The sequence below is a fragment of the Octodon degus genome, unplaced genomic scaffold (assembly GCF_000260255.1).
Source record: "Octodon degus isolate 3935 unplaced genomic scaffold, OctDeg1.0 scaffold00276, whole genome shotgun sequence".
NCBI lineage: Eukaryota > Metazoa > Chordata > Mammalia > Rodentia > Octodontidae > Octodon > Octodon degus.
In genome coordinates this window covers 1,881,040-1,907,503 of record NW_004524852.1, presented here as the reverse complement: position 1 = coordinate 1,907,503, position 26,464 = coordinate 1,881,040, and the positions used below count along the sequence as shown (strand labels likewise).

Here is a 26,464-nt window from a genome sequence, read left to right as displayed (position 1 = left end):
CTCCCTCCCTCCCTCCCTCCCTCCCTAGCCCAGGAACTCATTTTCATAATGGAAAAAAAAAAATCACACAAAAAGAAGCACATCGTAAAATAAAATACAAGTTCCTGGGCCCCCACACCTCGAGGCAGCTTGCTGACACGGTTAATCTTTAGCTTTCCAGATGACATCTATGTCTGTTATTCCACACGGCAACATATTCACGCAGGGCACTAACCGGGTGTGAGCAGTGTGCCCACGCCTGGTCTACCTGGAGACACCCACAGGCCTTTGGAGGCCCCTACGGTTCTTGGAGCTGACAATTCCCTCTGGTCCCTTTGGAAATGGCCTCAGGCAAAGGCCGGAAAGAGGCAGCCCCCAATTCTCCTCCTCCACTATGGTTCTTTTCTGTTGGTTTCATTTACTTTTACCTCCCATCCATGCCTTAGTGCTCCTGTTTTTCCTATAGTTACTGGAAAAGCATGTTTTTTAGTTTAGGTTTTTGTTTTCCTGTAGTGATAATAGAAACAACACAAGTCTTACTAAGTGCTTTCTTTTTTTTTTTTTTTTTTTTTTTTTTTTTTTTTTTTTCCGGAACCGGGGTTTGAACTCAGGTCCTTGTGCTTGCCAGGGGAGCGCTTATTGCACTGAGCCATCTCCCCAGTCCTGCTTTCTTTTTTAAAATGTATTTAGTACAGGGTCTACAGGGTCTCACTACACAGATCCGACTCATAGTGATCCTCCTGTTTTTCAGCCTCCTGAGCACTGGGATTACAGGTGCTTACCACCATGCCGAGTCTCAATTGCTGCCTCAGCATGCCCCAGCGGTGGGGCTGGCAAGGCAGGCCCAGGATCAAACCCCCAGCCCCTGCATCTGCCTAAGCAGGCACTTTAATCCGCTGAGCTATCTGGCCAGTCCTAAGTGGTTTTTTTTTAAAAAAAATATAGATAGATAGATAGATAGATAGATAGATAGATAGAGTTTTGTTCTGTTACTGCTGTAATTAATTTTTTTGTTTATTTTTGAGGCAGATCTTACTATGTATTAGTTCACGTTGGCCTTGAACCTACTGTGTATCCCAGGTGACCCTCACACTCACAGCAGTCCTCCTCCATCAGCCTTCTGAGTATTGGAATATGTATGCTACCATATCCAGGTGTAATTAATCTTAATTTTTTTTTCTTCTGGGTTTGAACCCAGTGCTCTCACACTGAACTACATCCTCAGCCCTTTATTTTATTGTATTATTATTTTTTAATGTATTTGATACAGGGCTTTCCCACACAGCTCAGACTCATAGTGATCCTTCTGTTTTCAGCCTCCACAGTACTGGGATCACAGGCATGTGCCACCATTCCTGGTTTTGGTGGCCGGCTCAGCACGGCATGTGGTACTGGAGATCAAACCCCAGTCCCTATGCTTGCCTAAGTAGGTGCTTAGACCACTGAGCTATCCTCTGCGGCCCCCTTATAAAAATTTTTGTATCTTGCTAAGTCACTTCATTCCCCAGCTGGCCTTGAGTTTGTGATCTGCCTGCCAGAGTGCTGGGATTATGGTATGCTTCTTCTTTTGCTATTAATCTCATTCTATGGATGAGGAAATTGAGGTGAAAGGGAGAACCTGAGACTTAATCTAAATCTGTCTTACCTGAATATTAGAGTTAACTTGGGACACTGTGTTGCCTCCAGGTCACCTTTGCCCTACCAGTAGCCAGGGCTGCTTTCACAGTTGGAATGCACACCATTTACGAGGCCATAGAATGGATAGTTGACTCCACTCCTTTATGGCTGTAGTCTTTCAGCCATCCTCTTTTGTTTCTTGCTCCTGGGTTAATCATTCCAGCTGCCAACAGCAAGGTTGTCCCCTTCTTTGGAGGTAAACCTAGTCTAGGCCTTTATTTTCAATCCTGGTTTCTTCTGAGAGACCCTTACTTGCAATACTTTGTTTTAAATTTCAAGTAAATGTCTTAGGCAACCCAAATATTTCTATTTCTGTCTGCCCTTTTACTTATGAGCTCCTTAGGAGCTGGAACTGAGGGGGGTTCATTTTTGTGTCCTCAGAGTCAAATGGACCCTGAGTAAATGTAGACTGAATGAATCAATCAATGCCTCTGGCTAGTTATTGATTATCCCAGCCAGATATTTGAAGATCACTGCAGTGACTTTTTCAGAAATACTGATTTGGGATAAAGATTGTCAGTCTGAGTAGCCAGAAAAACAGCTTATACTCATCCAAACCTATGTACATAACTTATACATGATCCAAAGCTATGTACCTCAAGGATCTTCTCAGACCAACACCATGGAGCCTAAGAATGGCAGCTAAATACCTGTAGTCAAAGCAACAGGGCCTTTACCAGAAAACCTGAGGCTATATAGGCTGGCCTTGAACCTCTCTATTTTTCAGTGACATAGTTTTTCTAGTGCAAAGAAGATTCTTTTGGTCCCACTATTCAGTTCAGGCTGGCCTTGAGCTCACTTTGTAGCCTAGGCTGGTCTCAAACTTGCAATGATCCTCCTTGTCTCAGCCTCTTGAGTGCTGGGATTACAAGCATACCCCACCACACCCAGCTAGAAGTCCTTTTATTTTATTTTTTAATTTTTTTGGCAGAACCAGGGACTGAACTCAGGCCCTTGTGCTTGCCAGGCAAGCGCTTATTCTACTGAGCTATCTCCCCAAACACAAAGTAGCTTTTTTTTTTTTTTTTTTTGTAGAACCGGGGATTGAACTCAGGCCCTTGCGCTTGCCAGGCAAGTGCTTATTCCACTGAGCCATCTCCCTGGCCCTAGAAGTCCTTTTAAACTGCTTAACTGTAACAGTAATTAGTGCATAATTTTGTATCTTAAAATATAAAGAATATGTTCATGGATTTTATATGTATATGTAAAGAAAATTTAAAAATATGGCTTTAAAATGAGCGGTTTAAAAAATGAGTGATTTTCTATGGTTGATACTGATGTGAAAATGCAAATCGAAATGAATTGTACAATAAGATACTATGTCTGTTTATTTGCAATTTAATCACTTGTAATTTTCAACTAAACTATCTTGTGTTAATGTAGAGACTTCATTTCTACTCTAATAGTTCTCATTCTACTACTCTAAAGATGACATTATCATTAGATTTTTAATATTATACTGTACAAACAAATAGGTAATAGAGTGGACTGTGAGTTGGACTGCTAAGGTCCTAATCTCAGCTCTGCATTATTATTTGTGACTCTGCCCTTGATTTCCCTGTAACTGTTTCATGAGTTAATAATTTTAGAAGTCTTACAACAGTACCTGGCACATTGAAAGTGCTATTTTAAGATCAACAGTAAAATTAGAAACCCCCCACCTTTTCCATTAATATTGAGGGAAGTCCAGTTCTTGGAAGGTGTCCCTGGAACTCCACAGCTCTAGCGTCAAGAGAAGTGTGGTGTGCTCATTTATTCAATAGTTCGATTACCTAAACTGTGGCAAAACTGACCACCAGACATAGCTTCTGCCCTTCAGTGTTTACAGCTGGATTAGAAGTCAGAACTCCAACGTATTTTTTCAGATGAGTCAGCTGAGGCCAGCGAAGTTGTGCTCTGCTCCAGGTCACACAGCTAACCAGCTGCAGGCCTGGGGCTAGGGCTAGTCACTTCTAGACTCTTTCCAGTGGGCAGTTTTCAGAGCCACTCTTTCCGGTGGGCACCCACTTTGAGTGCCACCGCTCACCAATTTGACTTCACTTAGCTCTCCGGACATTTCTGTCTTTGCCCCCATTGGGACTCTCCTTCCACATTTGGAGCCAAGGTTTAAGAAAACAGCCCTAAAGACAAGTCACAGACTGGGCGTTTTGAATCTTTAAGAAAAGTAGATGTTAAGTGTTTTCCTCCCAGCGTTAACCCTCCGCATGCCAGAAAGGTTGAGGACATTAAAAATAAATAAGTAAAAAGGCTAGGTGGCCTCACTAGGGACCAAAAGGATGATGGAGTCCCCGCCCCCTGGTGCAGCAGCGAACACAGATCTAGAGCCACCTGTCAGAGGGCTGTGGGCGGGGGCGAAGCGGAGAGGCTCGCAGAACCAGCAGGGAGCTCACGGTCCAAGCTGCCAGCCTGACACCACTAGCCAGGTGGCATGGGATAGTGTAAGACTCTGGCAGCTGACGGCAAGGGAGGGAAAGGTGACCGGTCACGGAGGCTAGGCCGAGCAACGGAGGTGGAGGATCCTAGAGGTGACAGCAAGGAGAGTACGCAGCAGCAAGAGGCCACTGCTGGGCGGGCCCGGAGACTTCGCCGCCGACGCAGGGCAGGCGGAGAGAGGAAGGGCGGGCCGCACCAGGCCGGAGGTGCCATGTCCCGCGAGCGGCCGCCCCGCACTGACATCCCCCGCAACCTGAGCTTCATAGCTGCGCTGACTGAGCGCGCCTACTACCGCAGCCAGCGGCCCAGCCTCGAGGAGGAGCCGAAGGAGGAGCCAGGCGAGGGCGGGCCGCGGCTCGGGGCCCGGTCCCGTGCTCACGCTCCAAGTCGGGGCCGCCGGGCCCGCTCTGCGCCCGCCGGAGGCGGCAGCGCCCGGGTACCCCGCAGCCATAGTCCCGACACCCGCAAGAGAGTGCGTTTCGCCGACGCTCTGGGGCTGGAGCTGGCCGCCGTGCGCCGCTTCCGCCCCGGAGAGCTGCCCCGAGTGCCCCGCCACGTGCAGGTGCAGCTGCAGCGGGACGCCCTCCGCCACTTCGCGCCGTGCCAGCCCCCCGCCCGCAGCCTCCAGGTAGGCGGCAGGGCGCGCCCCGCCCCGAAGCCCCTCCTCGCCGGGGCCACCCGTTCTTCCCCTTGCCGGGACTTGCACCTGCCCAACCCTGTCGGTGCCCTCGCGCGAAATTGCGATAGGCCAGTCTTAAACTGCGCCTCACTCTGCAGGCCCGGCGCCGGTTTGGCATCTGATTGGCCCAGGGCCTCGCGTTGACCCCGCCCCTTGTCCCCCCCCCCCGTTTCCTTTCTTCCCGCTCCTCTTTTCCCAGGAGGCGCGCGCAGCCCTGGAGCCGGCCTGCGAGCCCGGCTTCGCCGCCCGCTTGCAGGCTCAGCGCATCTGCCTGGAACGCGCCGAGGCGGGCCCGCTGGGTGTAGCCGGGAGCGCGCGCGTGCTGGACCTGGCTTACGAGAAGCGCGTGAGTGTGCGCTGGAGCGCAGACGGCTGGCGGAGCCAGCGCGAGGCGCTCGCTGCCTACGCCGGTCCGGCCCCGCCCCCGCCGCGCGCAGACCGCTTCGCCTTCCGCCTGCCCGCGCCGCCGGTTGGGGGCGCCCTGCTCTTCGCCCTGCGCTACCGCGTGACGGGTCACGAGTTCTGGGACAACAACGGCGGCCGTGACTATGCTCTACGTGGCCCAGAGCACCCGGGCGGTGGCGGAGCTCCGGAGTCCCAGGGCTGGATCCACTTTATTTAAGATGAGGCAGCTGCAGCCCACTGCGGGGGAGGAATACCCGAGGCCCCAGGATGCACGCGGAAGCAGAGACTGGCGGGCGGCTGTCCTGGGGAGTCCGGCGGGGGAGGGCGAGGAGGGGGAGGGGCGTCTGTGGCGCTGGGAGCGGAGCACCCCGTCGGGCGTGAGTGGCGTGAACCCGTGGCAACGGGGCGGGGCGACCGGAAGGGTCGCTGGAAGGATTGGAAGACAGCTGAGAAGCGAGGACAGTGGTCTTCTCAGACGTGCCACTGTGTAGTGAGGTTAAGTGACCTCTTTGGAATTGAGCACTTCTGGACCGGGGAGGTTTGACACGTGTAGTCCTCCCCAGTTAAGTCCTTTAGGCTGTTGGTTCCCCCCCCCCCCCCCCGTTTCATCGGCCACTTCAGTTCCCTCAGTCCTGCCCGTCCTAGCTTTATTAGAACCATCATTGCCTTGCTTCCTCCCAAAACTTGGCCCTTGCTCCCTGGGCATTATGACAGGATTCTTTGTCACTGGACAGTTTTGGATTTCAGTCATGACAGACTTGAGAGGGAGTGATGTTAGGGAATAGAGCTTCCTCCAGCCTCCTGGCAGTGATAGAGATTACAATGGAGGCAAAAGCAACTCCAGGTCTATCCTTGTAGCCAAACTATGGGACATCCAAGGAGTTGGTACACTCAGGGGCTTCCAGAAAAAAAAAATGCCAGCCTTACTTTTCTGGGTGCCTTCTAATAATCTTTAAGCACTTTATGGATTGTGTTTGTCAAGGGACCATGAACACAAGAACTATCTGGACTTATGCCTGCTGCCTAAAGAAAAGGAAGTCACTGACTAGTTGTATGACTGAGCAAATTGCTTCAATTCTTTGGACCCCAGTTACCTGCGTGAGGAAACTAAATTTGAGGGGCTGGTGAGATGGCTCAGTGGTCTAAAGCACCTACTTAAAACAAGCTCAGCAAAGCACAGGGACCACGGTTCAATCCCCCAGCACCACATGCCAACCAGCCCCGCCCCCTGGTGGGCTGAGCTGGCCACACACACACACACACACACACACACATTAAAAAAAAAAAAGAAACTAAATTTGAATTAGGTGATCACTTAAGGCTGCTTTTTTGACATTTATAATCTGTGCAGAGCATAGTGTAGGTTAGAATCTCCAGCTTTGTGCTGCAGTCCAGAAGAGTCCTGAACGTGTGATGGGGCGGAGGATGGGCTCTGTAGTTTTAGGCACAGATATTCCAGAGCCCAGGAAATGTCCCACAGCCAGTCTGCAGCCTCAGGATATTCCAGAACCTTTTCCAGACCAGGGCTCATCCTCTGTCCCTTGATTTTTGCTGTTGCCTCCGCAGGCTTCCAGACTTGGTGCTCTTGAGACACCTTTGGGGAAAATGATGCTCAGCTCCAAAACGAAACAATGTGGGCGTCTCTTTAGACCATAAAAGGTGTAAGTAAAAATGAGTGGAAAACATCAAGCATGAGAGCAACTTGAAACTGGGAGGTGGGTACCAGGAATCAAACTCAGGACTTTGTGCTTGCCAGGCAAGCCCAGCAGCTTGAAATTTGAATGGTGTCAGAACATGGCAGTATCATGCATTTCCTGAACAAGTGAAAAGGGAATGCTATTTATTTACATTCATGCTTGCAGTGTCTTCTCTTGATTAATTTTAATACAGAAGACATTTCTTTGCTGGTTGCTTGTTTTTCCTTTTATTTTACTCTAAATTAACCTTTCTTTCATTGTTATCATTATCACTTTTTTCATTGAACATGTAGGGTATTTGGGTTTTTTTCCTCCTTTTCCTTGTCATCCTTGTTGATTTCTGCTCCTCCACCCTCCTATTCTCCAAGACCACCTTCCTCCCTCAGGCTCCTTGCCACTCTTCTAAAGGAGCAAGGGGATGAGAAGCAGTTCCGGATGTTCCGGATGAACCACTAGGGGCTCCAGGTAACTTGCACCCTGAACCTTTTCTCTGTTACTGATTTCTCAAAAGATTTCTGTCACCTTGTCACTATGTGTCAGGGTTCACACACGTACATGCATTTAGAATGGAGGATAGGGCTTGTTATCATGTGTTTCCTGTCCACAGCCTTAATCCTTTGAAGAAAGCTGAGAAGACCTCTGGGTGATTCCACAAAGAAATTTAAAACATCATGCTTAGCTTTTACCATGGATCATGCCTGTACTCTCAGATCTTGGGAGGCTGAAACAGGAAGACTGTAAGTTGAAATATAGCCTGGGCAACTCAGTGATCTAGTGAGACACTGACTTAAATGAAAGACTAAGGATGTAGCTCAGTATGAAGGCTCTGGGTGTAATTCCCAGTACCACAAAAGAAAAAAGTCATCTTGTAATGAAAACAATTTCATGTATCTTGTGGATCAGCTTTAGGTCTGAGTTCCAGCAAAGTGAAAAGAAACTACTGGGCATTGCACTATTTAGGCATCAATGAGAAACCCAGGAAGACTGGGTCAAGGTTCAGTATGTAATAATGTCTTGCCTTATGTGCTTTTGTTTTGTCATATTAACAATGGAAATAGCTCACATTTACTAATATATATCTGCTAAACATGTTTTGTATGCATGTTCAAAACCTTATGAGTTAAGCATTGTTATTCCTATTTTAGATATAAGTCCTAGAGAAGGTCAGTAATTTGTTCAAGATCACATAGCAAGTACATTGCAGAGCTATATAATCCAGTAATCCAAAGCCCATTATGGCTTGGTCATAATGTTATTTATTTTTAGAAACAGTGAAGGTAGAATAAGCACTTGCCTGGCAAGTGCAGGGGCCCAAGTTCAATCCCCAGTTCCGCCAAAAAAAAAAAAAAAAAAAAGAAAGTGAGGAAGCTGGGGATGATTGCAAATTTAAACTTAGGTGGGGTAATTTAGGGACTTAGTAAAACCTTGCTGAAAAAAAAAAGTGATGCAGGATGTAGCTCCAAATGAAGGCCATGGGTTTAATCTGTAAGGCCATAAGGGAAAACAAAAACAAAACCCAACCAACAACCAGCCTGAGAATCATACCTCACACATTCAGAACCGTGGTTTTTCATGGCAAGAAATAACATCAAAAATGTTTCATTATTTTTGCTACTAGTTTCTACCCACTTTCCCTTCCAGACATAGAGAGGAACAAAGGAACTGATAGTTTTCTGTCTCCAGTCTTGGGATTTCTTTTGATGCTGCTACTAAAGAGTACTGACCTTGCTATAAAGACTGAACAATCCACCTCTTGAATAGGTAACCGAGGGAAGAAATTAAAGTTTGTTACATGGATCCCCAAACCACTGCTCTTGCTAGGCCCTTCCAGAGCGTCCCTAACCCTTCCCAGTGCAGTCCTGCCTGGGCCCTGAGCCTCTAGCCTGTCTAATACTGTGCCTCACCTCAAATTCCTCATGCGGCTGCCTTCCCTTATGGGTATGAAACCTCATGTTTGAAATAAAGTTGAAATTGAAAATACAAAGCATTCAGAACAATTCTTTCTTTTGGGCCAAAGGCTACAAAACATCCAGGGCTACAAAACATCCAGGGCAAGATTCTCTGAATCCCTTTTTGCATTTATTGGTCTTTCCATTTCTTAAAAGTCCTATTCTCTCTGGGTATGATGGCAAGTACCTATAATCCTAGCACTCGGAGACCAAGATAGGAAGATCATAAATTCAAACCCAGCCTGGGTAATATCGCAAGGCCTTATCTCAAAAATTTTCAAAAAGGCCTAGGGATATAGCTCAGTGCAGACTTGAATTCAATGCCCAGTTCAACAGGAATTACATTTCTGTTCTGCTGGAGTCCTTTAGCTACATAAAAAGTTCCATGGGAAGGAGATACAGAGGAGCTGGATAGCCCTGGTACAAGACACCTCTTCAGAGTCTTCCTGCTCTGGGGAAGTGGACACCTCTGGAGTTCCCGACACCCAACACTGGCTGTAGTTCAATGAAGGGCAACAGTTTAAGCAAAGCCCTGTTTCCTCTTGTGAGAGGGACTTTTTTTTCTTAGCAGACCATCTTAATTACATTTTGCTCCTTAACCACTAGAGAAGCAGGGCCCCTTGCTTATCCAGGGCAAAACAAAGGGTGAGAAATACGAAGAAAAACAAGGATCTCTGTTAAAGCTGAGATGAAGCAGTGGGAATAAATAATACAGGGAAGTTCTTGAAAAAGATTCGAGTTCTGACAGGACTGACTCCCAAATCACCTGAATGATGAAAAAATCAAATCCACTGTAGTGAGACATTCCTAATTGGGGGAGCCCTAGGGGCAGCAAAATCCAATGCCTCTTTGCTACATCATAATGGCCATTGTGATGTCACTGGAGAGCACTTGCCCTTCAGTGAGTCAGCTGTGCCAAAGGGCAGAGTCAGCATGAGGAGCAGACACGCAAGGAGAGGTAAGTGGGGGCTTCCGAGGGGTTGATGCTTACTGCCAGGGGGCTCTATGACCTTTCCAGATTTTTCACATCCTAGTTTGGTGTTGGGTTTGTCTGAACTCATTCTTTTATAGATACTGTCAGTGCAGCTTTTGCTACCCCATATCCACTCCAGATTCTCAATACTTATATCCTAACTCAGCCCTCCAGCTCCCTCCAGCTCTGATATTTCTTAGAAGATAGGGCACAGAGTGCTTGACCAGGATTTTCCTGAAGGGAACAAAACTGACCATGTTCACCTCGCTAGTCCCAAGAGTATATCCAGGTTTTGAGATGCCTGCAGGGGTTTGGGACCCCTTTTAAGAAAATAGAAGCATAAGATTTGGTACAAAAGTGAGTATTTTTAGAATAAAAAAAAGGTTTTTTTGTTTTGTTTTGTTTTGTTTTTTTACTAGAGATGGGACTCAGATCTTGTGCTTGCAGGCAGATACTGACACCACTGAGCTATTTCCCCAGCCCAAGAGTTAAAAAAAAAGAAAGAAAGAAAAACCACAAGAAGTTATCCACCTGGAAAACATACAATTTTTCTATTCTTTTTGATGCTCTTTAACCTTTTCACAGTGCATGATTCTGTAAATGGCTACATTCTATGTCTATCTGTATCCTGTACAGTAAGCTATATTTCTAACTCTTTAAAAATTTTGAAACAGGGACAAGCATGGTGGCATATGCCTCCTAGCACTCTGGAGGCTGAGACAGGAGGATCACTTCGTGTTTGAGGCCAGCCTGGACTACATAATGAGCCTAAATTACACAATGAGAACAGGTCTTCCAGAAATAATTTTGGGCTGGGGCTGGGGAGATGGCTCAGTGGAATAAGTGCTTGCCTGGCAAGCGCAAGGACCTGAGTTCAATCCCTGGTTCTACCAACAAAACAAAAAACAAAAAAAGAATTTTGGGGGCTGGGGTATAGCTCAGTGGCATAAGTATCTTACTGGCAAGTACAAGGTCCTCAGTTAAAAAAAAAAAACAAAAAACTGAAGACAAGTTCTTTCTAGGGTATTAAGCAGCTTGGCCTTGAACTTATATTTCTCCTGCCTCAACCTCTTGAGTAGTTGGAATTAACAGGTGTGTGCCATTGTGATGGTTTATATATTCTTTTTTTTTTTTTTTTTTTTTTTTTAGGGAAGGGTATACAGGGTGTTCAGAGTCTCACTACTAGATCAGACTTGTAGTGATTCTCCTGTTTACAGCCTCCCAAGTGCTGGGATTACAGGTGCGCCATCATGCCCAGTCTCATTCTCCATCTCAGTGCACTCCAAGGGTGGGGCCAGCTCGGCAGGCCTGGGGTTTGAACCCCAGCCCCTGCACCTGCTGCAGGCACTTTACTCCTGAGCTATCTGGCTGGCCCTATATATTCTTTTCTATACAGAATAAGAAAGGTGGCTGGAGGTAATATACATTTGTAAACTCAGCCAGTACTCTAAAAGGCTAAGACAGGAGACCAAAAGTTCAAACCTAGGGCCCAGGAGATAGCTCAGCGGTCTAAGTGCCTGCCGGCTAAGCCTAAGATCCCAGGTTCAATCCCCAATATCATATGCTGCACCTGCCCCTTGCCATGCAGGCCACCAAAATCAGGCTTGCTGGCCCACACCTGTAATCTCAACACTGGGGAGGCTGAGAAAGGAAGATCACTATGAGTCTGAGCTGTGTAGTGAGACTACCAAATAAATAAATAAATCTTAAAAAGAAAAAGTTCAAAGCCTGGGCAATTGAATGACTTAAATCCTATCTAAACAGGTAAAAAAAAAAAAATAGGGGCTGGGGATTATAGAACAAAGGCCTTGGGTTCAATCTCCACTATGGGGCAGGAGGGGAGTTAGTCTAGCATAATGAAAATTTTAAATCCCTTGATAATTCTAAAAATATATTCATACTTTATTATTATACTATAAAAACGTTTACAATTTTTGTCAAACTTGGGGAAATACCTTAAATTTCTTTCATATATTTGATGTAGGATTTTGGAGCACTTCAAATTTGGGAAGACTTGAAAGCATATTATATATACATATATATATGTATATATATAATTTTTCTAGGGCTACCATAACAAAATGGCACAGTGGCTTAAACTATAGACAAGTTCTCAGTTCTGGATATTAAAAGTTCAAAATCAAGGGATTGACTTCATTTTGAGGGTTTTCTGCTTGGCTTGGAGATAGATAGCTGTCTGTCTTACCATAGTTTTTCCTCTGTGAATGCCCAGCTATGTCTAAATTTCTTATATAAGGACACCAATCCTACTGTGTTAAAACCCACTGTAAAAGGGGCCTGGCCCTAGCTCAGTCCTTTAAGTGGCTGCTTCCACAAAGCTGTCAGCTTCAGGTTCCTGGAGTTCGAACCTCACAACTCTCCCGCTGGCCAAAAAGTGCCCCGAAGGCATTTGAGGAAGAAAAAACAAACAAACAAACAAACAAACAAACAAAAAACCCTTATTCCATTTAATAAGCTTTTCTTCTGGATGGTTAACAACCTAAGTTTGCAGACCAAAATTAGAGAAAAAGGAGGGATACAAGGAAAGCCAACATTTTGGCCCTAGCCTTCTAAGGTCAATTAAGACTCAGGACATATGAGAACTTGTACTGTAACGTCATGTACCTCGGTAGTGTCCCAAATTTTCTGATCAAGAAGATTATGGGGCCAAAGAGGAAAGTGATCGATGACATAGAGTGGGCCTAAGGAGAGTCACATGGGGAGAAGATACTCTCTCAGGCTTTCACAGAGAGCACATTGGCCAAGCACTGGCCGTGACTCATCCACATGGCTGCACTGATAAAGGTTCTACAATCTGAGGTACAGGATCTCAGGACAAATCCTGAGGGCGTTTCACTGACCTTCTCAGACCAAAAAGCTACAACTCTTGTTGCATAGGTCCTGCTTTACCTTGGTCTTAACCATCCAGCAGAAAAGTATGAAGACGAAATTATAAGAAATAAAGCCATGCTGTTAAGTTGAGCTGTGGGGGACTCAGGTCAATAATTTCTGACATTGCCAGTTAAACAGAAGACCCAATGCTATTATGGGCTACTGGACTCTTTTAGAATATTTTGCTGAGTTTACACACCTATAATATTCAATAACGGAACTTAGAAAAAATGGGGTATACAGATGAATGTCCATTTTGTATCTGTGTATTCAAAGTGGTTGGGATAGATATATAGTTACATTCTGTTAATGAATAGAATGATTTGTTCTAATGGTGTTTGTAAATAGGATCACAAGTCCACATCTTGTACAGCAATTAACCACTAAGAAGAATATATGCAGTGTATTATTTGTTGGAAAAAAAAAGTACAATGAAAAAAAAAAGATTGAGAAAAAAAACCCACTGTAAAGACATTCTTTTAATTTAAATTACTTTTTTTAAATTACTTTTTTAAAGTCTTCAAATGTTTACACTTTGAGATACTGAGGGTTAGTACTACTATTATGAGTTTGGAGGGAAACATCAGTCCATATCACTATATTGACATGAGGATAATTTATTCACAGAAGTGATTGTGAGCCCATAAATATACCTACTCGAACCTGGACTATAAAGACATCCCCATTGCAGTTTCCCAAAAATGTACATGGCCTCTCACTGCCAACTGACAGAAGGGGAAATGTGGAGGGCAAATCAGAAAGGAAAGGTAGATCAAATTTTTCCCAATTACACTTAGATATGTACTTCAAGTTTTATAAAAACTTGGACCTCCAATGCCTTTGGAAGAGATCTGTGCGAGGGAGGCCCTGAAACTTCAGATGCTTTTGGACTAGGTCAGAAGTCGCCCACTTCTCTCCCCTTTTTGCTCTGGACTTTTTTGATTCCCTATTCTAACTGGGGAGGGCGAAGAGGTGTGTAGGGAGGAGACGTCTGGGCTGGGAAGCTTGGCTAAAGAATGGTTAAGATTCTTCTTTACCCTGAGCTAGATCCCCAGTCCTTTTAGTTCTTTATCTTTATTTTGAGATGGAACCTAAGTCACTAATTGCCTAGGAGCGGCTTGAATTTATGATCCTCTTGATTCCTAGAGTACTGGGTTTACAGGTGTGTGCCACCAGTCCGGCTAGGTTTCTAACCTTAAAGCTAAGTGTCTGCTGTCTAAGCCTGAGGTTTCTGCCATATATTAGTTTGAAGGACGGGGGGCGGGGGGACAGGGGGAGACAGCTCTCAGAAGTTGAGACTGTTACTAAATGGGAGGAGGGTGGGGAAAGGAGGAAAGGACCAGGAGAGGGGTGGCGGGGAGGGACAAATAAGCAGCCAGCGACAGAAAATAAGACTTAGCACGGAGGCAGAGTTAACATGTCTGGTAACCCTGGAAGAGCTCTGGCCGGTGGAATGAAGCAATCAAGAGTGAAAAGGGGTTCTGTGGGTGGTTTCTTGGAATGTGTAAGGAGGGAGAAGTGCTGAGTTCTGCGAGTAAGGGGGGAACCTGAAAATGACCTATTTAGGCAAGATGAAGTCTTCAAAGACTAGCGTGAGACCAAAAGGGTCATTTCTGAAAGTATCGTTCCCAAGTTTCAATAAGAAGACGGGGAGTCCTAAATATACAATTTTGACCTAGATCTTCATATAGTGTGAGATAATACTCCCCAATGAAAAAGAATACCAAGGTCTCCAAGTATGTTACAGTTCCAGGTCCTCTTTAATAGGGCGAGGAGAGAGCCAACATTTCGTCCTCGGGGACACCTGTCTAGTGAAGGCTCCAGGCTCCTAAGATCCTAGTCCTTCCGGGTGGCAAGACATATCTATCTTCAAACGAGTTCGCAGTTGCATTAGACGCTTCCTTACTGCTGACGCTGCTAGGAGCGGTTGAGCTCAGAGCTGTGGGAAGGCGCGGTTCATATGTAAGGCTGGGGAGCGGCTATTAAAAAGGTCTTCGCGGAGGAGGCAATGAGGCAGTTGCTGGGGCCTAGACAGTTCACCAAAGGAGAAATTTCGAGGAGAACGCAGACCGGTGTACTCCGAAGGTCCGGCACCAACAGTTCCAGGGTATGGGGAGGTACCATTCACAGCACCCTAGCCTCGGGGGACATCTTCCCCGCTCCACGCGCCCAATAGCTGACCCACGTTGAGGATCACGCAGCCAATTGCCGGCTTCTGCCAAGACCCACACAGCCAATGGTAGACCCAGTGCGCTGCGCCCGTGTCCGCCCGACTACATTCACCAATCAGGATGTGGGCCACCTTAGCACCGCCCCTGGGCGTCCGCCCCACCGGTCCGCCCCGCCACCAACTCTCGGAGCCAGGAGGGCTGGGCAAGATCCGCGCGCTCTCGGGGGCGGGCGGCTGGGGGGGGCAGTCGCGGTCCTGGGCCGCCGTGCGGGTGGGCTCGGAGCAGGCCACCTTACAGCACCCCACACCCACCTGGAGTCCCTGCCCTCTTTCCCTCCCCCCTCCCCAGCCCCTGGTGCGAGGCTGGGAGCCGCCGCCCGGGCCGGACCGCGGTGAGTGATCCCAGCCCCTTGGACTTCCCCTCCCAGCCGGTGTGCACTCTCCGACCTCCGGAGCCCCATCCCCGACCGGCCTGGAGCGGGGGGGTGGGGTGGAGAATACCATACTGGACTAGGTCCGAAGTCGCCCAGTTCTCTCCTCTTTTTGCTCCGGACTTTTTTGATTCCGTTCTAAATGGGGGAGGGCGAAGGGGTGTGTAGGGAGGAGGAGACGTCTGGGTTGGGACGCCCTTGGCTAAGGAATGGTTGAGATTCGCCTGCCTCGTGGGGCTTACCGCCCCCAAGTGCAGCAACTTTTTGTTCTCTGACCCAGTTCGGAGCCTTCTTGACTGCCTGTGAAATGGAGGATAGGAGAAACGTTTCCTTCGCAGGCCTTTCCCCTCCTCTTATCCCCATGACTACCTCCAGGCGACCATAACACACATACAGAACCTGACTTTACATCTGGGGAGCTTTGGGAATGAAAGGTTTAGAAGAAACTGCCCCTCTGACTCCTGTGCCCAGCGTAGTCAAAGGACCAGACCAGGAAACAGTTCGAATCGAACCGTCGGAGTTCCTGGTGTTGCGTCCTAATCTGAGACTTCTAAACTGAAAGAAGACTCAAGCTGAGACCTGTTTGGTAATGTTGGCCCAGATCAGGAGATCTTTCTTAACCTATGAGCCTACTTCTCACTATATATTTGAATCTCTTTTAAATGATTTAGGGTAGGTAGACGACGATAATCGAAAAAGCCAACGTTGGGAATTTAAAAAATAGCGCACATGTTATCTTAAAGCAGTGCAATTAAAAATACATTTACTTCACTTAGTGCTGAGACGTGTGTGTGCGAGCCTGCTGATTGAAGTTCCCAGTTGTCTTTCTAGTATTAACTATCAAGGGAGTCTTAAACCTGGCAGCACCCTGAGAATTTTTAAAACTACAGATGACTGGCTCTCAGTCCAGATAAATCAAACCGGGAAAGAGGGTGGCCTGGTTTTTAAGTTTCCCAGATAATTTTTAGTGTGCATTCTGAAAATCACTCAAGCAGTTCCATCATCTGTGATTTCCAGTTTTGGTTTCTTTAAAGTGAAGTAAAATTAGACACTTTTTTTTTTTAATTAGACACTTTTGAAGCAATCTAAGTGCAGAATGCTTTTGAGATTTTTAAGTCTCACCCCTAATTTTTTGCAGTTGCCCAACTCCTCATTCATCAGTTTTTAAATGCATGTTCTTCACTGTAGAATGCCTCTTCAAAGCATTTGTTTCGTTTTCATAGGAAAGGTTTTCATTTAGTATTTTTTCATTGGTTTAGGTGATGCTTAATTGCATTATTACATAGATACTAAAAAACATGGGGATAAGCAGTTTTGGAATCGCACAAAACTGTTCCAAGCACACAGTCAACTGAATGAAGCTGGCGATTTGGGTGCCCTAGAAGTAGCCTACTAACCCTTACTATTGAGGGCACTGTGGTTATTGATCGTGCAGTAACCAGTACTCCAGTAAGTCAGTTAAGCCAGACTCTTGCCCAGTTGAGCACTCTTCACTTCTCTCCAACTAATGCAACAAATACTCAATTCTCTTCTTAATCAGATTCTCCAGTCTTCCACTCTTTCCATTCACTTACATTCAGCTGCTCTTTCATCTTTTTTTTTTCGTTTTTTTAATTTTTTTTTAACATTTATTTATTGTGTGTGTGTATGTGTGTGTGTGTGGCCAGCTCAGCTCACCAGGGGGCGCGGCTGGCTGGCATGTGGTGCTGGGGGATTGAACCGCGGTCCCTGTGCTTTGCCAAGCTTGTTCCAAGTAGGTGCTTTAGACCACTGAGCTATCTCTCCAGCCCCTCTTTCATCTTTAAGTAATTACCACTATGGCTTCATTAAGATGGAAAGACAAGGTCTTACCCTGACAGTTTCTAACTTTTATCAGATTTTCAGAGAGGTTCAGGGTCCAAAAGGTTAAGTAGCATGTAAGTTAAACTTCATGAAAAGTCCTTAAGGGCCTTAATACTATACAATGAAAACACATTTCAAGCAATAATTCCGGATTTCTCTTGAATAAAGATGTAGAGAATTGAGCATCACACCTGTTTTCCATTTTGTCTTTTACTTTAACTATAAACCTAGGTTCAACTGGAGAACTCCAAAATCTTTTTCCTTGGCCTGAATAAAACTGAAACTAGAAATTTAAAACACCCAGTTCTTCACTGCCATCTGACCAGAATACAGAAAGCCCAAAGGAAGGGTGTTATATATTTTTTTCCTTCTCAGTACTCAGGATTGAACTCAGGGCCTTCACAGTTGAGCTACACTCCTAACCTTTTACATTTTGAGATAAGGTCTCACTAAATTGCTACAAAATTAGGGTCTTCCTGTCATAGCCTCCCATAGTGCTGGGATTACAGGTGTGTACCACTCACACTGCACCAGCTCTATTTTTTTTTTTTTTTTTTTCTTTTTTAATGTTTTTGAGACAGGGTCTCACCATGCAGTTCAGGTTGGCTTTGAGCTTACTTTGTAGCCCAGACTGGTCTGAAACTTGAGATGATCCTCCTACCTCAGCCTCCAAAGTGTTGGGATTACAGGCACACCCCACCATGCCTGGCTAACTCTATAATTGACTTTAGCAATAAAGCATAACTAGCTTACTTAGTAGGGATGCAAATAAAGTAATTATTCAGAATACAATCACTTCTGCCCTAGGAGTCCTCCGAATTGATTACCTTTCTCCACCTTAACATAAAATAAAGACACAAGAACACAGACACTATAGAATCTAAATTGTGGTTTTGGTTACAAGAAGGTCTGCCCTACTTGTTAATAATTTTCACAAGCCACTCTGGGTTGTAGTTTCCTCCTAGTTCAAAGCTATCTTCTTCCAGGGAAGTACCAGCTATACAGTTATGCCTTGATTTAAGCCACCATTCTCTTTTAGAAAAATTTCCATAACTTACATATGTATGTGAAAATGATTGTATACAGTATCCTAAGATGCTTCATTTGCCTTGTTACTCTGGAATCGCAAGGTGATGCTAGGAGAACTTGAAAGCTATCAGTCTATAGGCTTTTAGCTGTATCTGCTTTACTTTTTTTTTGGTCCGAATTCCTTCAGGGCAGGTTGGCTGGCTTGAGTTGTGGGGATCGAACCACAGCAACCTGAGCCTGACTGCTTTGTTGAAGCAGCCACTTAAAGAACTAAGCTAAGGGTCAGGCCCCCTTTTTTTTCTTTTTGAGACAGGATCTCACTATGCAGTTCAGGCTGGCCTTGTGCTAGCTTACTTTGTAACCCAGACTGGTCTTGAGCTTTCAACAATCCTGCCTCAGCCTCCTGAGTTCTGGGATGACAGTGTCTCATGGTTTTATGTCCTCATCTCATACTGGAACAGACTACTTCATTCTTTATGCCACATTTTCCTTATATTTAAAGAGTGAATTGTGTGTCCTTACAGAAAAGGACACAAAAGAGGTCAAGTAGATATCAAGCACTACCATCATAAAGTATTTCCTGCCTTGAGGTTGGTGGTGTTCCTGGGGCCCCACAGTTTCTAAGTGATGGTGTAGCTCCTGGCCATGAAGCAGTGGTCAGGATGAATCTGGAGGGAAAAGATGAAGCAATCATGTGGGCAATTCACGTAGCAAACAAAAAGGGTCCAAGTTATGGAAGCATGCCCTCCAAAGCTGTGATTTTCATACTTTTTAAACACGGCAAAATCCATTCTGAAATTGTATCCAAACCCTTAAATAAAGAAAATAAAAAACTTGAAATGATAGGGGCTGGGAATGTAGCCCAGTGGTAGAGCACTTGCCTAGAATAGGCGAGACCTTGGATTCCATCTCTGGCACTGCAGAAGAAAGATAATGTAAATTTTAAAAAATCATCAATACCCTAGTTTCCTCCACTGCTCGAATTAGGACTGCAAAAACATTGAAAAAAACTGATGTTAAAGGATTGTCTTGCCTCACTTTCCCCATAAAGAGGCACATTACCTTACGTGAGTCATCCATGAGGTGGAAGTAATGATAAAAACTGCTTTGTATTGAGCTGAGCCTTTACTTTGTTCTAGGCATAGTGTCAAGGTATTTTTACTTAGTCATAAATTTGCCAGATAGGCACCTGTTTTTTAGAAAATTAAGAGGGGTTAATTTTCATAAAGACAAATAACATTCATTCTAGAAAGTGGTAGAACTGCAATTAACCTCAAATCTGCCACACCCAACTTCCATCTCTAATGACTGCCTGTGCATTAATTCTTACCACACAGTAGATGTGTGGTAAAAATAATACAGTACATTCAGCAATCCACTCCCCTCTCCTCTTTGTGTGTCCTTGTTTAAGCCTGGCCTTGAACTCTCTTCCTGCCTCAGCCTCCTGAGTAGTGGGATTATAGGTGTGTGCCACTTACCAGGCAGCAGTCCTCATTTTTTTACCTGAAGAAACAGGCTCATGTAACTTCTGTACTTCTACTAATTTCATGTAGCTAGCTGGCAAATGGCAGAGCTAGGATTCACACTCAAAGTTGGTCTTATTGACTGAAAATTCATATTTCTGGGGCTATGGGTATAGCTCAGTGGTAGGACACCTAACAAGCTTGTGCAATGCTCTGGCTTCAATCCTTAGTGCTGCAAATAAATAAATATCCCTGATATTACAATGTTTGAACTTTACATATTTGAGTCTTAACATTAACAGATCAGAAGATTTATAAACAGTTGTAATCCCTTAAGAGTAAAGGGTAACAGGTGTTAAACGATCTCTAGTGCTCACATTGGAGCTGCATTAAAACTCAATAATGTTCTGGGAAATAACGAGCAGGTAGCATATTTCAGTTTGGAGGTTGTTCTTAGAGTCCCTCACCCCTAACCTGGGAACAGTGTTGTACTGAGTGGACTGCATGATCTGGTTGCAATTTATAATAAAGCTGTGCACCTGGCTTTGAGAGGAAAGCTGGGCTGCAAAGATAAGAGCTTCAGGCCTTTCACCCAGAGTGAGGGGGCTATTAACGTTTGAAGGAGCTCTTTGGGCTCCCTGGAGAGAGGCTGGGCTGTTAGAAAAGACAAAGCCTGGGGGAGGGGATAACCTTCGTTCTGAGGCTGACTTGGGAGAGGAAGCATTCTCCTGTCCACATGACCTATAAACCCGGGGGGTGGGCCCAATTTATCCCAGATCTTGGTATCTCGACCTGACAGATGGGTGGGTAGAGCCATCTCAATCGAATTTAGAGGTTGCAGTTACTATCATCTCCCTCCCCCCAACACACCGCCATGGAGAAGGGGGTAAAAGTGCTCTGGGATGGACAGAGGATGGTGCTGTCCTACCTTCCAGATACTTTTCCTAACTTACCTCCATAGTCTAGGGGTAATCCTATACTGTTTACTGCTCTTCTTGTCTTTTGTGGCTGTCTTTATTTTGTGGCTTTTATTACATGAATTTAGAGGGTGAAAATTGGGGATAGCTTCCACAAACAAGTTTGTTTGTTTGTTTTTGCAGAACCAGGGATTGAACTCAGGCTCTTGCGCTTGCCAGGGAGGCACTTATCCTCTGAGCCATCTCTCTAGCCCCTCACAAACAAGTTTGAATTTGAAAGCTAACGCCAGTTTAATTGAAAGGGATAATTTTCCCTTCTTAATCTGTGCATACAGGTTTTTTTCCCTTGGTAACAACCTTCACTAGTTAAAGTGACTTGAAATAACTTTTTGAAACTTACTTTTTTCATACAAAAATTAAGAATTATAGCAGGCTATGAGGACCTTGCAAGCTTTTGAAGACCATATGACAGCTGGGTGTGGTGATACACATCTATAATCCCAGCTACTCAGGAGGCTGAGATGGGAGAATACTTGAGCTCAGGAATTCAACACTAGCAACATTTTTTTTTCGGGGGGGGGCAACATTTTTAAACAGTAATAAAATGAACACCTTATAAGCAATATACCATGACTACTTTTAAAAGTACTTTTTTGGGGCTGGTGAGATGGCTCAGTGGTCTAAAGCACCTACTTAGAACAAGCTTAGCGAAGCCCAGGGACCATGGTTCAATCCCCCAGCACCACATGCCAGCCAGCCCCGCCCCCTGGTGGGCTGAGCTGGCCACACACACACACACACATAAATAAATAAAATTAAAAAAAAAAAAAGTACTTTTTTATGTATTTGGTATAGGGTCTATAGAGTCTCACTGTGTAGATGGGACTCAGTGATTCTCCTGTTTTCAGCCTCCCAAGTGCTGGGATTACAGATGCACGTCACCACGCCCAGTCTCAATTGCCATCTCAGCAGGGCCGGCACACCATGCCTGGGATAGAACCTTGGCCTGTGTCTGCCTAAGCAGGTACATTAGTCCACCGAGCTATGTGGCCAGCCCTAAAAGTACTTCCTACAATAGCATTATTCAAACATCCAACAATTTGTAGAAATTGTGTGTTGTGCCAGAAGAGGCACATGAATTGAGCTGTCTCTCTTCTTATTACAGCTGTCTCTGAAGGGCACAAATCAAGAGCCATGCCTCCTAGCAAAGAGGCCAGCAGTCTTCATAGCTCACCAGCAGGGCTCATTTGCCTCCCTCCAATCTCTGAGGAGCTGCAGCTGGTGTGGACCCAAGCAGCCCAGACCAGTGAGCTGGATAGCAATGAACACCTGCTGCAAACCTTCAGCTACTTTCCCTACCCCAGTCTAGCAGACATTGCCCTTCTCTGCCTACGTTATGGGCTGCAGATGGAGAAAGTCAAGACATGGTTCATGGCCCAGCGCCTCCGCTGTGGCATTAGCTGGTCATCTGAAGAAATAGAAGAGACTCGAGCTCGAGTGGTCTACCATCAGGACCAACTACATTTCAAATCTCTTCTGTCTTTTACTCATCATGCAGTGCGGCCCCCAGAGGAGGTACCGTCTTCTCAAATGCCACCCTCAGAACAAACTGGCCTTGGAATAGGTCCTCAGACTCCTAGTGAGCCCACCCAGATAAAAGGACTGAAGATAGAGCCTGAGGAGTCATCTCAGAATCTGCCTCTGCCATCAAGTCACCAGAAAAGAAAGGAACCTCTCTTGACACCTGGCAGTGGAGTATTCCCCCATCAAAAAGATTTTTGGCAGAATTGTCAAAGTAGTAGCCTTTCTAAGGAGCAGGCAGGCAGGGGTTCCAACCACTCACAAGATGTAGGTATAGCCTCCTGGAACCACTCCACAGCTGTTTCCCAGACATGCCCTCCGGACAAACCTCCACCAACCTCACTGGCCAGTAGTTGTAAAGAGAAGACTGCAACTGATGTAACTCTTCCTCCTTCCTCTACCTCTTCCTCTTTCCAGGTACTGGCTAATGGAGCAACTGCCAGCCCTAAACCTCTCCAGCACTTGGGCTGTGTCTCCCAGTCACTCTCACCCAGTAAACAGACACAACCTCCACCTATGGAAGCAAGCTGGTCCCAAAGATTACGGCCTAACTCACTAGCAGGTAGGGCCAGCCCCACAGGATACCTTTCCTCCGATATGCAACGCCAGCGAAAGATAAAGCGCAAAACCAAAGAGCAGTTGGCAATCCTCAAATCTTTTTTTCTACAGTGCCAATGGGCACGACGTGAGGATTACCATAAATTAGAACAGATCACGGGTTTACCTCGCCCTGAGATCATTCAGTGGTTTGGTGATACACGCTATGCTTTGAAGCATGGGCAACTAAAATGGTTTCGGGACAATGTAGTGCCTGGTGCCCCTAGTTTCCAAGACCCAGCAACTCCCACACCACCATCAACTCGCTCCTTGAAAGAATGGGCCAAAACACCACCGCCTCCAGCACCCCCACCTCCACAGGATATCCGGCCCTTGGAGAAGTACTGGGCTACCCACCATCAGCTCTGGGAAACAGATATCCCTCAGCTGTGTCAGGCCTCAAGGCTGAACACCCAGCAGGTTAGGAATTGGTTTGACACTCAGTTAAGTGAGCCAGCTGAGGTGGTTGTTTGTTTGGATGAAGAAGAGGAAGAGGAGGAGGAAGAACTGCCAGAAGATGGTGAGGAAGAGGAGGAGGAAGAAGAGGAGGAGGATGACTATGATGATGTGATTATACAGGACTGAAAGGGGGACTAAGGAAAGGGGAGGTTTGTTACTAAAGAATGAATGACTTAGTAACTGTCTAAACAAAGAAACCACATTTTTAAAGTTATTTTGTGGCAAAGAACCAAAAAGCTTTGTGTTTTTCAGGGTGGGTGATGGGGATGTAGTAAATTGAGGGTGGATGGGAGAGGATGACCAAAAGTCCTCGAGCCTTAAAAGTAGAGAGGGCTGAATATCTGACAATGAGCAAAGAAATGGCACTTGTTCTCCTTTTTTCTGGTATCCTCCCTTGGTGTACTAGAGGCCAGGCCTCATCCCCACAGAAAGGAGGAGTAAAGATTTGTGATTCAATTGATGGTTCTAGTACACCCTGATCCCATCATTTTCCCTGGATTCATCCCTCCCTTTCCTTCTGAGTGCAGTACATAACAGAGCTAAGATTCTCAATGGAACCTTAGCAGTGTGTCACGGATACTACTTGTTCTTCATACCAGTTAGATAATCTGTGACGGATCACTTGCTTAATCATTGAATCACAGATAGCACAGTGTTCTCATTTCTGATACTGGGACCACTTTGCTTCCTACTTTCTTATTGCTACAAATTCCCCTCTATGTTCACTGTCTCAGGGTAAATCTTCCTCACAGTGTACAAAAGTTTAGAAACTTTTAGTCGTGAATATTTAGTCGGGATATTTATTGGATTTGGGAGTTAGGGGAGATGTCCTTTACAAAAACTAGAATTACATTACAAAGTGATCAAGAAAGGACAGTTTCCTGGTCAAAGGGTGGTTGGTAGAAGCAGTACCAGGTTTGGTTTTACAAACCTGACAGTTCCTCCTGTCTAGCTTGACAGAATCTGATGTATCAGTTTTTTGATGTTTAATCTGTGACCAGAAAAGAGACTTTTCCCTCTTTATAGGATCTGTCTTGGGAACAGAGGGACAATGGTCTTGAACTGAATTAATGATTGATGTTTTAGAATGGTTTTCATCCATTGAGATTATAAAAACCAACATCAGTTAACCTTCTAAAAATAAGAGTGGAAACCCTGCATTCCTAGAATAATAATAAAAGGCCCCAAATTAATTTGTTTCTCTCTTTTCCACTTTGCCATTCTTATCATTTAGGAATGAAGTCAAATGCATTAATAGTGCTAATTTACAGGCTATGGTGTGGCTCAGTGGCATAGTGCTTGCCTAGCATATATGAAGCCCTGGGTTGGATTCCCAGCACCAATCAGAATTTTTTTCTGATGTGGTGTACTTTTTATTATTTGAAGGCTTTGTTGAGGTAACTTAAAAGAACAGAAACTGTAATGCAATAGGTCAGCATCTGTCACCACACAGTTTTCCAGAAGTCATACAACAATAATTAAAATTTCTGAAGCTTCAGCAGAAGCTTGTAGGTAAATCCATTTGCTCATCCCACCATGTAGTTTTTAATAGTAGCAGGTGCAGCAATCATAAAGGGGCATATTGTAGTAAACTGAAAATCTGTATTTCCAAATATTTCTAGCAAAGGAAAATCAACATATTTAACAGTAACAAGGCACACAGGAAACAATAGATAAATAGGAAAAGTATAATAAATTAGGACAAGGAACAGAGAGCTGCTGTTTGCTAACATTGGTAATGGGATAGTATATCCAAAGTTAAAGAATGAAATCTAGAAACGAAAGAAGCTGGTGAATACATTATCCAGTCTCCCAAAGTATGATGCTAAGAATTATTCTTACAACTTTGGTTTCATATTGTAGGATATGAAAGAAGCTACATATGTCTTCAGGGGGAGAGAAGCATCTTCCTGAAGCACTAGCCTTAAGGAAGACCTGGTGGGTATGATAAAGCTACAGAATGAGACCAGGAGACAAAATAGAGGTCCATTTCCAAGGCCATCTCCCTGGATCAGCATTGGATGCTACAGTCAGATTTCAGTAGTATGTATAAATCAGACCTTGGTGGTGGTCTATCTGGAAGTGGTGTAGGCTTCTCTCTCCCTGGCTGATGCCATTTGTCTCTGTTGGTAAAGAGTCTGCAACAGAGAACAGGAATGCAGATTTGTTTCTAACAAAAAAAGGTTAGTAAGATCCATGCAAGCCATTATATGAAGTTTATCAGAACATAACCATGGTTGCTTTCCCATTTTTTCCTACTGTATAATAATTACAGATACAGACTTCACATATCTTGTGTGACAAGGCTAGTTGCTGCTTACAAAGCTCTGAAATAGTTCAGTGGCTAAGGATGATGTGACAATAATACTTGAAAATCAAACTATTTTGGAAGATCTAAAATATGTGATTATGCAGAGTTAATTGCCAGGGAAGCCGAATACTTAATGCCTCAAAGGAGGTGGTACTTTCTTCAATAATTTTTTAAAAAAGGCTGACTATAATAATGAACTCATATACCCATCACCCAACTTCTAACAACTCATGGCCAATTCTCTATCTCTACTTTCCATTGATTCTATCTACTAAATTATACTAAGGTAACATCCATGTATCATTAACTTTCCATTTATAAAATTTTATATGCATCTACAAAGTATAAAAAGTAGTATCATGCCTAAAAAATGTCTAATGTGAAAAATTCTTTAATGTCAAATGTCTTGGGCTGGGTCCCAAGTTTGATCTCTGGTACTGCCACAAAAACAAAACAAAACAAAACAAAAACCTCAAATGTCTAACGGTATTTATTCTTCAATCAGATTTTATTGGTACATTTTAGCTATATATAATGATCACATTCATCAGAGAGAATTTGTACCTGTACATGATATAACTTGATTTATGCCCTTTCCCCTACTCTCCCTTTAGAGCCAGTCCCCACCCCCCAAAAAAATCTATTCCTACTCTCCCTTTAGTCCTTCCTCCCCTTCCCATTTACAGAAGCTTTATTTCCATTTTTCCTTTTCTCATCTTTTACTTTTCCTTTCTTTCCTTTTCTCTCTCATTCCCAGCCACTCTCCTCTCTTGTTTCCCTCCTGATTTGAACATTTTCATTTCAAAATACCTAATACACTTTTGGTCCTTACTTACATTTTTAGTTTCTCACACCAGAGAAACAATATGATATTTACACACAGGCATCTGATTTATTTCACTTAAAGAGTATGATCTCAAGGTGCATCCATTTACCTAGAAATGTCTCAAGCTTATTCTTTATAGCAGAGTAGTACTCTG

General features: G+C 44.7%; 3 protein-coding genes across 7 annotated transcripts in view; 2 read left to right on the top strand and 1 right to left on the bottom strand.

Annotated features, from left to right (window-relative positions):
- Positions 1-3,965: 3,965 nt before the first annotated feature.
- Ppp1r3e (protein phosphatase 1 regulatory subunit 3E) lies at positions 3,966-5,473 on the top strand. Its single transcript, XM_004646658.2, has 2 exons — positions 3,966-4,717; positions 4,968-5,473. Exons 1-2 carry the CDS (start codon positions 4,301-4,303, stop codon positions 5,388-5,390), a joined length of 840 nt encoding a protein of 279 aa, XP_004646715.1. The 5' UTR covers positions 3,966-4,300; the 3' UTR covers positions 5,391-5,473.
- A 4,262-nt stretch (positions 5,474-9,735) lies between these two features.
- On the top strand, positions 9,736-24,457 carry Homez (homeobox and leucine zipper encoding). Of its 5 annotated transcripts, none has more exons than XM_023706957.1 (2): positions 9,736-9,777; positions 21,702-24,457. In XM_023706957.1, exons 1-2 carry the CDS (start codon positions 9,753-9,755, stop codon positions 23,297-23,299), a joined length of 1,623 nt encoding a protein of 540 aa, XP_023562725.1. In that variant the 5' UTR covers positions 9,736-9,752; the 3' UTR covers positions 23,300-24,457. The 5 variants fall into 5 exon arrangements, with proteins under 5 accessions (XP_023562725.1, XP_004646714.1, XP_023562727.1 ...); XM_004646657.2 differs by lacking the exon at positions 9,736-9,777 and adding an exon at positions 15,054-15,246 and having other exon boundaries at positions 21,702-24,456; XM_023706959.1 differs by lacking the exon at positions 9,736-9,777 and adding an exon at positions 15,769-15,871.
- Positions 24,458-25,233: 776 nt separating this feature from the next.
- Rnf212b (ring finger protein 212B) overlaps positions 25,234-26,464 on the bottom strand; it is a 60,985-nt gene continuing 59,754 nt past the window's right edge. Inside the window, exon 14 of the mRNA XM_012512806.2 lies at positions 25,234-25,311. Coding sequence (XP_012368260.1) covers positions 25,246-25,311 — 66 coding nt within the window. The 3' untranslated portion in view covers positions 25,234-25,245. The remainder of the gene's footprint in view (positions 25,312-26,464) is intronic.

Excerpts from the sequence above, each read along its gene's own strand:
- Ppp1r3e (XM_004646658.2), top strand. The coding sequence starts at position 4,301 with ATGTCCCGCGAGCGGCCGCCCCGCACTGACATCCCCCGCAACCTGAGC. Across the intron at positions 4,718-4,967 it reads CCCCCGCCCGCAGCCTCCAG|GAGGCGCGCGCAGCCCTGGA; the intron begins GTAGGCGGCAGG and ends CTCTTTTCCCAG.
- Homez (XM_023706957.1), top strand. The coding sequence starts at position 9,753 with ATGAGGAGCAGACACGCAAGGAGAG. Across the intron at positions 9,778-21,701 it reads GAGCAGACACGCAAGGAGAG|CTGTCTCTGAAGGGCACAAA; the intron begins GTAAGTGGGGGC and ends TTCTTATTACAG.